Source organism: Hemiscyllium ocellatum, chromosome 13 (genome assembly GCF_020745735.1).
Source record: "Hemiscyllium ocellatum isolate sHemOce1 chromosome 13, sHemOce1.pat.X.cur, whole genome shotgun sequence".
NCBI classification, from domain to species: Eukaryota; Metazoa; Chordata; class Chondrichthyes; order Orectolobiformes; family Hemiscylliidae; genus Hemiscyllium; species Hemiscyllium ocellatum.
In genome coordinates this window covers 77,627,994-77,640,456 of record NC_083413.1, presented here as the reverse complement: position 1 = coordinate 77,640,456, position 12,463 = coordinate 77,627,994, and the positions used below count along the sequence as shown (strand labels likewise).

Here is a 12,463-nt window from a genome sequence, read left to right as displayed (position 1 = left end):
CTCGTGTGTTAAGGCTTTGTTTTTTTTTACAGTACGTACCCAGGCCTATACCTGCTAACTCGTCATAGGGATTCCAACATGCAAGTTCCCTGCATCGGCCCAGATTAAACTCTTACTGCCTCCTGCTCTATTATTCCGCACAGAACCAAGGCTGAGTCACCCTCACACTCGCTTCTGTTCCATTACTAATGATATTGACCTCTCTGCAGCAAGTTAATGCCTCATTGTCCCATTACTGCATGCTCGTTATACCCGGTCGAGTTTGACCCTACGTTTCTGCATTAAAGATAGTCAATCCTTGATTTGCGGAGGGTATTGTAGATTAAAGGATGGCATAAATCTATTTTTTTTCCAAATGTTTCCCGTTCCCAGGCACCAGAAGAGAAGGGAAATCATCATCCTGCTTCTCCGAAGAGGAGCAGATCCCAATATTTCCACTAATCCGATACCAGCACTCTTTCTCGCTATGTTGGCTGGGGACCTCAGCTCAGTCAAATTGCTACTGGAAAGCAAGGCAGATCCGAACACCCGTATTCAGTCACAGGTAATGCACCAAACCAGCACAGCGAAGGGGGTAGCCATATTGATATGCTTCAACATGTTAATCAAGTGCAGGGGACAGCATGAGCTTTCATCAACAACAGCACACACTGAAGCAGTTTTGAACAGCCGAAACACGCTTCAGAATAAAAAATGGTTGAAAGCAGATCCAAAGATTGAGTTTTAAGGAAATAGTTGACAAAGAGATGGTTGGTAGGTTTGAAATGAAAAAAGGGGGGGGGCAGGGGGCTACACGGTGGTTCAGTGGTTAGCACAGCTGCCTCACAGCATTGGGGACCTGGGTTCGAATCCAGCCTCAGGTAACTGTCTGTGTGGAGTTTGCACATTCTCCCCGTGTCTGCGTGGGTTTCCTCCGGCTGCTCCGGTTTCCTCAAACAGTCCAAAGCTGCGCTACATTGCCCATAGTGTTCGGGGACGTTAGGCTAGGCGGGTTAGCCGTGGGAAATGCAGGATTACAGGGATTATGCTGTTCGGAGGGTGGGTGTGGACTTGTTGGTTGGAATGGCCTACTTCCACACTGTAGGGATTCTATGAAAAGGGATAATGGTGCAAGGCAAAAGGGGGCGATAATATGACAGGTTAGGAGGACTTATAAACAGAAACTGCAGAATCATTACCCACACGTTTCTCCCCTAAAAGGAAGAATGGCTGCAGTGGTTATGAAATGGCAAGGACTCATTCCTGAGGCCGGAAGACTGTGAAGTGTATTGTCCGAAAGATTTAGTGCAGTTTCTGTAGCAGGTTGAGGACAGAGGTTTGAGAGTGAGAGCAAGGCAGAGAATTAAAATGAGGGCACCTGGAAGCTAAGGGTCCCACCTGAAGTCTGAATTCTGGAGGTATATCTTGTGAGGAGCACACCATTGTGAGTGCGGGTAACTAAATTGCAAGAAGCACAATTTTATTCAGAACTAGTGCTTGGGCCCCTGGGTGGGGGTGAAAGGGCAAAGGTTGCATCTTCAGCACTAACTTGGAAAGGTGGTGTAGAAAAGATGGGGTTTTCCAAGCCATTCAAAACAGGAACAGGACTTGAAAGAGGAATAATACTTCTGGCACATAGTCACTGCTAATCCAGGTGGTTTAACTCTGATTGACAAAGGCATTGCCATGAGGAATGAATGAGATGATGGTTGTGTTGAATTTGAAGGAGTGCAGTGTGTGCATATGTTCCTGTTGTCTGCAGAGTACAGGGCACTGGGTGTTAATCTGTATCACTTCCCGTACACACTGCACTATGAGCCCAACTGACAATCCTGAATTAATGGTCAGCTTAATTCTTCACACACTATGCAGCAAGTGTTGTCCAATTGCAAAATCTTATCTAATAATCACTGTGCTTTGCAAGTGCGGACTGGTTCAGTATTGGCAGTACCTTGGTAAGTTTGAACAGAGAAATGGGTGTGCTTGGCTGTTGACTGCCAGTCATCTTTAACTGATGTATTCTCGATGGGAATACCTCTACCAATCAGAGTACACTTGCTCACCAATCTGTCCTCTCCCTGCTGCTTTGCTTTGATCTTGCTTGTAAATTGTCCTGGTGAGCGCAAAACAAAAAGCTTCAACAAGATTTTTTCTCCCCCCCAGCAGCATGACCACTTCTGTACTACAAAGCAACTAAGAGATGGGTTTGTTGGGGATGATTTGGGATCTAAGTGCATTGCGTAAGTGAACACAGGGGTCAGAGGGAGTTGAAATCAAACTTGCTGAGGATGAGAATCATTTGGTGCACAAGCTGAGAGAAGGCAGGGAGAGGATATACTGAGGTGTAACCTTGATGGTGGGGCTCAGGCCATTACTTCAATGATTTGGACACTCCAGGCAACAGAAGGCAAGGCATTGACATTGACAGAACGTCAATGAAGGTGACCATAACATGGCTGCTAATGGCAGGGACACTGTTTGCAACCTCCTGATGTTGATTCAGAGAAGGCTGTGATTGCAGGTTCATTGACTGAAGCCAAGGGGGACGATGTGGGTGGGTGTGAGGAGACAGTCATTGAGACCAGGATGAGTCAGGATGGAGGGGCGTGCATTGGTATGCTGGGGGATGAGAGAGTAAGTCAGTGATGGGAGGAGTCAGTGGGGAGGGGACGGTGAATGCGAGTCAAGGTAAATGGACAACAAATGCTAGCCCATTGATGACCCATACTCCATGAAAGAGTTAAAAAATAAGACCAGAAAAGAAGGGATATCTATGGAATGTTTTGTTTTTCATTCAATCTTGAGATGTGCGTGTTGCTGCCAGTTACTGTCTATCCCTAGTTGTCCCTTGAGTAGTTGGTGGTGAGTTGCCTTCTTTAACCACTGCAGTCCATTACTGTGGGTTGACCCTCAATGCCATTAAGGAGGGAATTCCAGGATTTTGACCCAGCGACAGGGAGGCAACGATAATATATTTCCAATGGTGAGTGCGTTGGAGGGGAACTTGCAGGGGTGCGTGGTATTCCCATGTATCTTCTGCCCTTATCCTTCTAAATGGAAGTGGTTTTGGGTTTTGAAAGTGATGTCAAAAGAGCCTTGAGGGTGGCATGGTGGCTCAGTGGTTAGCACTGCTGCCTCACAGCACCCGGGTCCCAGGTTCGATTCCAGCCTGGGGTGACTGTCTGTGTGGAGTTTGCACATTCTCCCCGTATCTGCATGGGTTTCCTCCCACAATCCAAAGATGTGCAGGTCAGATGAATCGGCCATGCTAAATTGCCCCTAGTGTTAGGTGCATTAGTCAGGGGGAAATGGATCTGGGTGAGTACTCTTCGGAGGGTCGATGTGGACTTGTTGGGCTGAAGGGCCTATTTCCACGCTGTAGAGAATCTAATCTAATCATAAGTTAGTACAGTGCATCTTTTCTATGATTCACACATCGCTGCCCCATTGTAACTTCAAGATGAAGGGAATGCATGTTAAAGATGGTTAGATGATAAGAGTTCAGCAGGATGCTTTGTACTGCATGGTGTCAAACATCTTGAGTGTTGTTGGAGCTGCACTCCTCCGGGCACGTGGGGAGTATTCCATCACACGCTTGGCCTGTGCCTTGTAAATGATGGACAGACTTTGGGGAGTCAGGAGGTGAGATACTCAATGCAGGAGCTCCAGCCTCTAACTTGAGCTTGTCGCCCCAGCATTAGACGGCTGGACCAGTTCCGATTCCTGATGAAGGGCCTTTGCCCGAAACGTCAATTCTCCTGTTCTTCGGATGCTGCCTGACCTGCTGTGCTTTTCCAGCACCGCACTAATCTTGTGTCTAATCTCCAGCATCTGCAGTACCCACTTCCGCCCAGTTCAGATTCTGCCGATAGGGAGGAATTCAGGAATGGTAATGAGAGATGGTGCAGACACCACACCCGGGAAAACATTCATGGCACACTTAGCATCACCCCAAAGCTCTGTGATTGGATCCTGGAATTGGATGGTGGGATGGGGGTGAAATTTAAAACCCACAACTCACCGTCTCACTCTGTTCTCCCTTGATCTTCGGTATTGTTTTCTGAGCAAGGAGCCCTCATCCAGGACAGTTTCTTTGGGCATTATCGTGTTGTTGCTTCACATCTACCAAGTCCCATTTCACCCAGTTCCTAATCTGAAGCAGGACAAATAGCAATGTAAGAACATACCAACAGGAGTAGGCCATTCAGCGCTTCAAAGACGCTTTGCCGTACTCAATAATGTTGATTATCCAGCTTAATGCCATATCCCTCAATATCATCAGTGACTAGAATTCTACCAATTTCTGTCTGAATCAAACTCTGTGAATCAGCTTCCATATCCCTCTCGGGCTGATGAATACAAAGATTTACCATTCTCTGAGTGAAAGAGTACGTCTCTATCTCACTCTGAAATGGATTGCCTTTTAGTATGTGTTATGGACCAGGTCAGAAGCCCTCAAACCATTTCAAGAAGATAGCCCAGACCCTAACTTTTAAACAGATGTATAGTGGATATTCCAGGAGAGAATCAGCTAGTCAAACCACTTAGTTTAAAACAAAACAGAATTAAATTACAAGATTACTGAACGAAACACAAAAAAAAGACAACAGATTACCGAATGACTTATCCAATCCGAAAACCCAACAGACATTCCAAACTTAATGATTCTGTTCCAAAATACTCGCGAGCATCCCCATAACACTCCTTGGCAGAAAAGGTAAAATCAAACAAGGTCTTACAGGCTTGATGTTACAGAGAGAGAGAGAGAGAGAGACTACAGTAGCCTTTCCTCACAACCCACACTCACAGCTGCATTAAACCAAACCAAAGAATAGCTACTAGAACTGGCCACTCCCCTTTCATTATACAAGTGCTTTTTTTTCCAAAACTTGAAAGCCTTCTGTCTGCGGCAATATCGGTTAGCTGTAAACAAATTGGCCCTGCCATCCATCCAAACTCAGACCAGTCGGAACCTTTTGTTGTTTACAACCTCTCTGAAAGACAACCTAACCTTGCCAAAGGAACATCTTCATCACAGTCTGATACTGTGTCCCCTGATCCTAGGCCCCCACACCAACAGGTAACACCCTTTCTGCAAATACTCTGTCAATCCGGTTGAGAATTTTGCTACACCACCACCTTACCCCCCCCCCCATTATATTTCATATGACTGTGTCCTGTCCGTTCCTGCCTGTCCAAATCCCTGAGGAGGCCCTTTGCATTCCCTGTACACCTCACTCCCCACCAAGTAACATCTCCCACTATCTTCCAGGGAAGACAGTCACTTCCGAATAGTCTGTGAGTGGTTCCAATGGGCACTGTTAAAAATCGCGCAACACCAAGTTACAGTCCAACAGGTTTATTTGGAAGTACAAGCTTTTGAAGGGCTGCTCCTTCATCTGATAGCTAGTGGGAAAGGATCATAGGACACAGAATTTATAAGTAAGAGATCAAAGTGTCATGCAACTGTTGCAATGTATTGAACAAACCTAGATTGCTGTTAAGTCTTTAATCACTTAGAATGCACTGGCACCACTCTCCTCCCTCTACATGCCCGTCACCCGGTCTCAGCTTCCAGTATCTGACTGGGTAACTATCGATAGCAGAGGCAGGCTCAGCATGTCTGATTGAAGCCAGCGTGTGAGAAGCCAGTGCAGGTAAACACCAAGACTGCTGGTTTTGTGGCTGTTTTCTTGCAGATAAAGGAAATTGATGGACTGACCCCACTCCACGTCTCTGTGGCGATCCCTGGCAAGCAAGGAGTGTTGATTACTGAGCTGCTGCTTAATGCTGCAGCCAACCCTAACGAAGGAGCGTACGATGACAAAGTGATCTACGAGCCTGACATGGTACGCCGTTTAACACGTATATCCTGCACTTGTATGTTGTGAGGAACTCCCTGAACCTCCCACGGGAAGGAGACAGCAGCTCCACTCCTCCTTATCCAAGGAAGGAGGCAGAGCTATAAGGGAGGCCCTGAAATTGCCCACCAGGTCTAGCTGCATTTTTCGGTTTCAGGAGAGTTCCTCGTTGCTTCGGAGGGCGCAAAACGTCGAGACTGGGTTTTTGTTTTAGGTAACTTGGAGCTCTGAGTTGGAGCAGCACAGTGGCTCAGTGGTTTGCACTGCTGCCTCACAGTGCCAGGGATCCGGGTTCGATTCCAGCCTCGAGTGACTGCCTGCATGGAGTTTGCACATTCTCCCCGTGGGTGTGCTCTGGTTTCCTCCCACAATCCAGGTTGGATGGATTTGCCATTGGAAATGTGGGGTTGCAGGGATAAGGTAGGGGTTGAATGCTCTTTGGAGGGGTCAGGATGGACTCAACGGGCCAAATGGCCTGCTTCCACACTCTAGGGATTCCATGAATTCAAAGCAAATTGCCTATTGACCACAAAACCTATTTATGTAGCCCGTCCACTTTTGGCTCTCCAACAATCATTGCAGCTCAGAAAAGGCATCTACCCTCTGGAACAGGAACTGCAGTGTCCAGGGACAGTGATGCAAGTGGCAGTGTTAGGAAGACCAAGACTTCCTTCCACCGAAACACCTCAAATATTCCTATTAATTGTTCTTCAGGGCACCATTGGCTAGACCAGCATTTATTGCCCAGAGGGCAGTTCAGAGTCAACCACATTGCTGTGGGTCTGTAGGCCAGGCCAGGTAAGGACCAGTTTCCGTCCCTGAAGGACATTAGTGAACCAGATGGGCTTTTTGCAGCAATGGTTAACATTAATGCTTGCCTTTAATTCCAGTTTGTTCTTGGAGTTCACCTTCCACCATCTGCCATGTTTGAGTTGAAACCCATGTCGCCATTCTGGATTACCCGCCCCAGTACCAATGCCACCTCACCTTCCCGTCCAGCCTGATCCAACTGCTGGGCGTAGACCCAGCCCCAACAGTGTGGCCATGGCTTGGCTGGTGTAAGGACAGACACTGGTTAGGGTGCAGTCTGATGGGACAGACTCCAGGGCTGGTGTTGGGGAGAGGTGAACCAGCCTCCTGTACCCACAGCGGGTCATCAGCAGGGCCGTCCCTCTTGGGCGACGTGAGAAAGCGACACCCAGTCATGAGTTGTCTCTCTGGCAGGACATCCAGATAGAGGAGCCCACAGGTATGATCCTGAAGAGCCCCAATTTGATGGGAGTGCCATCACATTACTTTACGCCCACCGACATAGTGCCCATCGAAGATGGACGAACCCCGCTGCATATTGCTTGCCAACGTGAAGATAACCACAAGGTAAGAGAACATACTGGTGTTTTCCCCCCTCTCTCCGTGCTGCCTGGCCAGCTCCTGACCCGCCTTCTGGTGGGTTAGGTAGATACCGCATTGGGGGAGAAGGTAGGGGCTGTTTTGGGTGCTGGATGAGTAGGTGGGGGGCAGAACCTGACACTCACCCAATGTCAACATTGAGGGGAGTGATCTTCAGTGCTGTTGTTTGGGATTAGTAAACCCACCCGTTGGAGGCAGAGTTCCATTGGCTAGAAGTTACATGGCAGACTCAATACAAACACTGCATTCCACCAGTGACTGATAGAAGTTGCAGTGCTGCTTTCAGGATAAGCGCTTTCTCTCTCCTGAATGGCCGTTGATGGCAAGGTTAGCATTTACTGCCCATCCCTAACTGCCCAACAACCGAGAGCCTTCCTCAGCCAGTTCAGAGGGCAGTTAAGAGCCAAACACATCACTGTGGGCCTGGAGTCATGTGTAGGACAGACCTGATGTGGGCTCCCTTCTGTAATGATCAATGGGGTGGAATATTCTCAGTGCCGCTGAGATGGGATCAGCAGCAGTGCAGTCTTACAGGCCAGGTGTGTGTGTGTGTGTGTGGGGTGTGTGTGTGTGTGTGGGTTGGGCTGTATCTGGAGGCTGTGTTGCAATGGTTCAATCCTGACAGCTGACAGTGAGTGTTTATTGATGATGGGCATCACGTGTCATTTCAGGACGCCCACCAGATTGTCAGACTGCTCCTGCTGCACAAGGCTAATCCCAATTTACTGTGGAGTGGTCACTCACCCCTTTCGTTGGCAATCGCTAGTGGAAATGACCTGGTAGGTGCTCCCTTCGAACACTTTGAAAATGTTTGTTCACATTCTCACCCATATCCCATGACGCAGCTATATTGACACTGTGTGTCCTGCAAAGATTCTCAATGAACCAAGTCTGTGTGTAGCGAGCGAGGATTAGATTGGGCTCACTGTGGGTCAATCCAAGTTAGAGAATTTGCCAAGACCACTGAGGTACCAGATGTGACCACTCGGGGCAGGCACTGGAGTGCACTCTATAATGGGAAATGCTCATGGGTTTGCCCAGGGATTTGCAGATTCTGAGGAGAGGGTTGACTCATTAGAGGGGGAGGGAGGGGTGGAGTTGTCCTCTTGGTGAGGGAGACTGACCTTTTTGATCCTTGACAAGTTTAACATTTGGACATGAAGAAAAGGGAGAAGGGAATGAACTAGAAAGTAACCTTTGCCCTATTTAAGGTGTTGGTCAACTTCCTATTGAAAATCCTCTGGCCTAATAGGGTTTGAGGATTAATGTGGCTGCTTTTAATGTTACCTTCAGCTTCCTGCAATACTAAGATTCGCCGCATGATGGTGCAAGTGCATCATATATAACTGGCAGGCTCTTCCCTATTGTGGCTGTACTCTGCTATAACTTGCAGGAAAAATGCAGTTAAATGTGAATACATCAAATAAATACAGAGATTATTTTAAAGTTGCAAATTGAAAATGAGGGCAGAAGAGGGAGCAAATTTATATGAGGAACAATGCTGACCAGTTATTTAGAGAGGGAGTGAAGCAGACAAAGAAACCTTGCCATTAGATTCACTGCTGAAAATGTGTTGCTGGAAAAGCGCAGCAGGTCAGGCAGCATCCAAGGAGCAGGAGAGTCAACCTTTTGGGCATGAGCCCTTCTTCAGGAAAGATTCTGAAACCCACCCGCCCCACCCTTATGCTCCCCTCATCTCCCCTCACCCCTCCCCTCATCTCTCCAGTCTAGAATCATCCTGCTGCCAGTCTCAAAGTTCAACCTCTTACTGGTCTGGCTTTGCCCTCATCTAACATTACCCCTGCCACCTTCCCACCACTCAAGGGCAACTAGGGATGGGCAATAAATGTTGGGCCCGGCCAGCGATGCCCACATCCCTTGAGTGAATGTTGGAAAAAGTCTGCATTAAAGATTTAAGAAAGGACTGTCAATTCTTTCATCAATTTGAGTTGTAAGTTGATTTGTTGGCCTCTGGTGTGAATTGATTTATTTGCAACAAATATTCCTCCTTATTGGGAACAAAAATCTGCTCAGTGTTTTCTCTTGATCTGAGTCCATCCCGCAGGCAAATTGGGGAGCTTGATTAAGTTTTGAACTTACGTGGAGACCCGGAGTGGTGGGGTCCAAGTATCAGTTGAACTGTCCCAAGTGTTTCGTAGCAAATGCTGGTGACTCAGAATTCTGAATCCTGGGCTCCACCAAATTGAGTGGCTTAGGGTTAGCTTTTATACTATTCTAAGTGTGCCATTATTACTCCACTCAGTGCGTTTTGAACACCCTATGTTCTTGAGCAGACTGCACAACTGAGTCACGACTGGCGCTCAACGTACGTTACCTTGCCAGCCAATTTTGCGTAGCAAGATCCCAATCTGACTGCACGATACTCATGGTGTTTGGAGCTCAGAGGCTGGTATTTATTCGGCCAGGCTGTTCCAGTTTGGGACCTTCCTGAGACAGCATGCCCACTTCGCAAGGGATCCAGGTGAAGCGGCCTCCTCCCACCTCTCTGCTCCAACCTCTGTAGACCCCCCCGCCCCACTCCCCCACCCCAACAACATGCCCAGGGTTAGCCCAGAGCCACTAGCTTCCCCCCTTTCCTGTGGTGTTGCTCTCACACCCACTCCCACTGTCAGCTTGAGGGAGTCGGGCTGCACTAGTTCTCGGGTCCCGCCAGGAGCAAACGTTCGGTGACCTCTGAACCCTCTCTCTCTCTGCCCTCCATCTGTCCCCAGGCAGTGAACGAGCTGCTGGCTAACGGAGCTGAGCCGAACCTGCCGCTGACCCACGGACTGGGGAGTGCGATGTGCACTGCTGTCAACACCAGGTACGAGCACAAGAGGAGCCTGACGGGCAGACTCGCATTGGTAAGTGACAGAAAAACCCAGCCAACTGAGGAAGGGGGGGAGCGGGGGGTGCCGGGGGGTTGGAATCATTGCTGGGTACCATGCTGAAGAGGGAAATGAAGAACCTATCATATTGAGGAGATCGCTACAGAGTCCCTGGAAGCAGGCCATATTGCCTATCGATGAGCTTCCCTTCTGGACCCACTCCCTGCCCTATCCCTGTAATCCTGCACTTCCCATGGCTAGCCCACTCAAAGGGCGCATCCCTAGATACTACGGGGGGAGTTTAGCATGGCGGCACGGTGGCACAGTGGTTAGCACTGCTGCCTCACAGCGCCAGAGACCCGGGTTCAATTCCCGCCTCAGGCCACTGACTGTGTGGAGTTTGCACGTTCTCCCCGTGTCTGCGTGGGTTTCCTCCGGGTGCTCCGGTTTCCTCCCACAGTCCAAAAAATGTGCAGGTTAGGTGAATTGGCCATGCTAAATTGCCCGTAGTGTTAGGTGTGGGGGAATGGGTCTGAGTGGGTGCGCTTCGGCGGGCTGGTGTGGACTTGTTGGGCCGAAGGGCCTGTTTCCACACTGTAAGTAATCTAATCTAATCTACATAACCTGCACATAGAATGAATGAATAATAGAATCCCTACTGTGTGGAATCAGGCCATTTGGCCCAACAAGTCCACACTGACCTTCCGAAGAGTAACACACCCAGACCCATTCCCCTACCCTATCACTATACATTTCCCCTGACTAATGCACCTAACTGACACCTCCCTGAGCAATCTGGCGTGGCTAATTCACCGAAGTTGCACATCTTTGGACTGTGGGAGGAAACCGGAGCACCCGGAGGAAACCCATGCATACACGGGGAGAATGTGCAAACCTATAAACAGGCAGTCGCCCGAGGCGGGAATCGAACCCAGCTCCCTAGTGCTGTGAGAAAGCAGTGCTAACCACTGAACCACCATGCTGCCCAGGGCCTGAGGGGGCAACCTTTCCACAGAAAAGGTGGTGCTTCTTGTATGGATCAGGCTGGCACAGTTACAACAATAAAAAGACATTTGGACAGCTACATGATTTAGAGGGATATGGGTTGAAAAGTGTGGTGCTGGGAAAGCACAGAGGGCCTGACCTGCTGTGCTTTACCAGCACCACATTTTTTGATTGTGATCTCCAGCATCTGCAGTCCTCACTTTCTCCGAGAGGGCTATGCGTCAAACACAGGCAAGTGGGACGAGATCAGTTTGGGAAAGCTGGTCGACATGGACAAGTTGGGGCGAACTGTCTGTTTCCATACCGGATGACTCTGGGTGGATCTAGAGTCACATGTAGCCCAGACCAGAGCAGGACAATGGATTTCCTTCCTAAAGGACATTTGTGAATTGGATAGATTCTTACAACATTTCACGGTAATGTCACCATCACCATCCCAGATTTTATTAGTGTGCTTTAAGTTAACTCCAGCAGCTCTCCCGATGCAATTTGACCCCATAACAGCAACCTGTGTCTGCAAAACTATTCCAGTGACATCGCACCATCTCCACCATAACCTCTGCCCTCCCACACCTCTGTCATTTCCAGCAGGTTTAATGGTTCACTAGTCTACTCAATGGCCTTCAGTTGGAAATGCCTGAAGAATGATGGATCGGTCCAGGATCATAGATGTATAGAACGTAGGAGCAGGAATATGCTATTCAGCCCTTCAAGCCTGAGTCTCCAATAAACACGATCATTGCTCTTCATCCCTGTCTCTCCTGAAACCCCTTGACCTATTAGGTAGAGACTGATACAATTGCAACATTTAAAAGGTGCCTGGATGGGTATATGAATAGGGAGGGTTGAGAGGGATATGGGCCAAATGCCAGCAAATGGGACTAGATTGGGCTGGGATATCTGGTCAGCGTGGATGAATTGGACTAAAGGGTCTGTTTCCGTGCTGTAAATCTCTATGACTCTAGTAACCAAGCAGATTGATGAGGACAGAGCAGTAGCTATTGTTTACTTGGATTTTAGTCAAGCCTTTGACAGTGTTCCACACAGTCGACTAATCAGTAAAGTTAGAGCACATGGGACTCTGGGTGAGCTTGCCAAATGGACACAAAATTGGCTGAACAATAAGAGACAGAGAGTGATTATGGAGAGTTGTTTCTCAGACTTGGAGGCCTCTCAGCCCGCTCTGGTTTGTCATTTATACGAAATGGATGAGAGTAGACATGGTTAGTAAGTTTGTGGATGACACCAAGATTGGTGGTATAGCAGACAGTGAAGACAGTAATTCTTCATGAATTGGGTCAATGGGCTGAGGACCAGCAGATGGAGTTTAATTTGTATAAATGTGAGATTTTGGTCAAACGAACAAGGGCAGGACTTATA

General features: G+C 48.4%; 1 protein-coding gene across 1 annotated transcript in view; it reads left to right on the top strand.

The window, feature by feature from the left end:
- The window catches only part of ankmy1 (ankyrin repeat and MYND domain containing 1), a 95,306-nt gene that overhangs the window by 46,597 nt on the left and 36,246 nt on the right, over nucleotides 1-12,463 (top strand). The window contains exons 8-12 of the mRNA XM_060833954.1: nucleotides 373-544; nucleotides 5,685-5,828; nucleotides 7,065-7,217; nucleotides 7,922-8,029; nucleotides 9,983-10,114. Of these exons, the coding sequence (XP_060689937.1) occupies nucleotides 373-544; nucleotides 5,685-5,828; nucleotides 7,065-7,217; nucleotides 7,922-8,029; nucleotides 9,983-10,114 (709 nt within the window). The remainder of the gene's footprint in view (nucleotides 1-372; nucleotides 545-5,684; nucleotides 5,829-7,064; nucleotides 7,218-7,921; nucleotides 8,030-9,982; nucleotides 10,115-12,463) is intronic.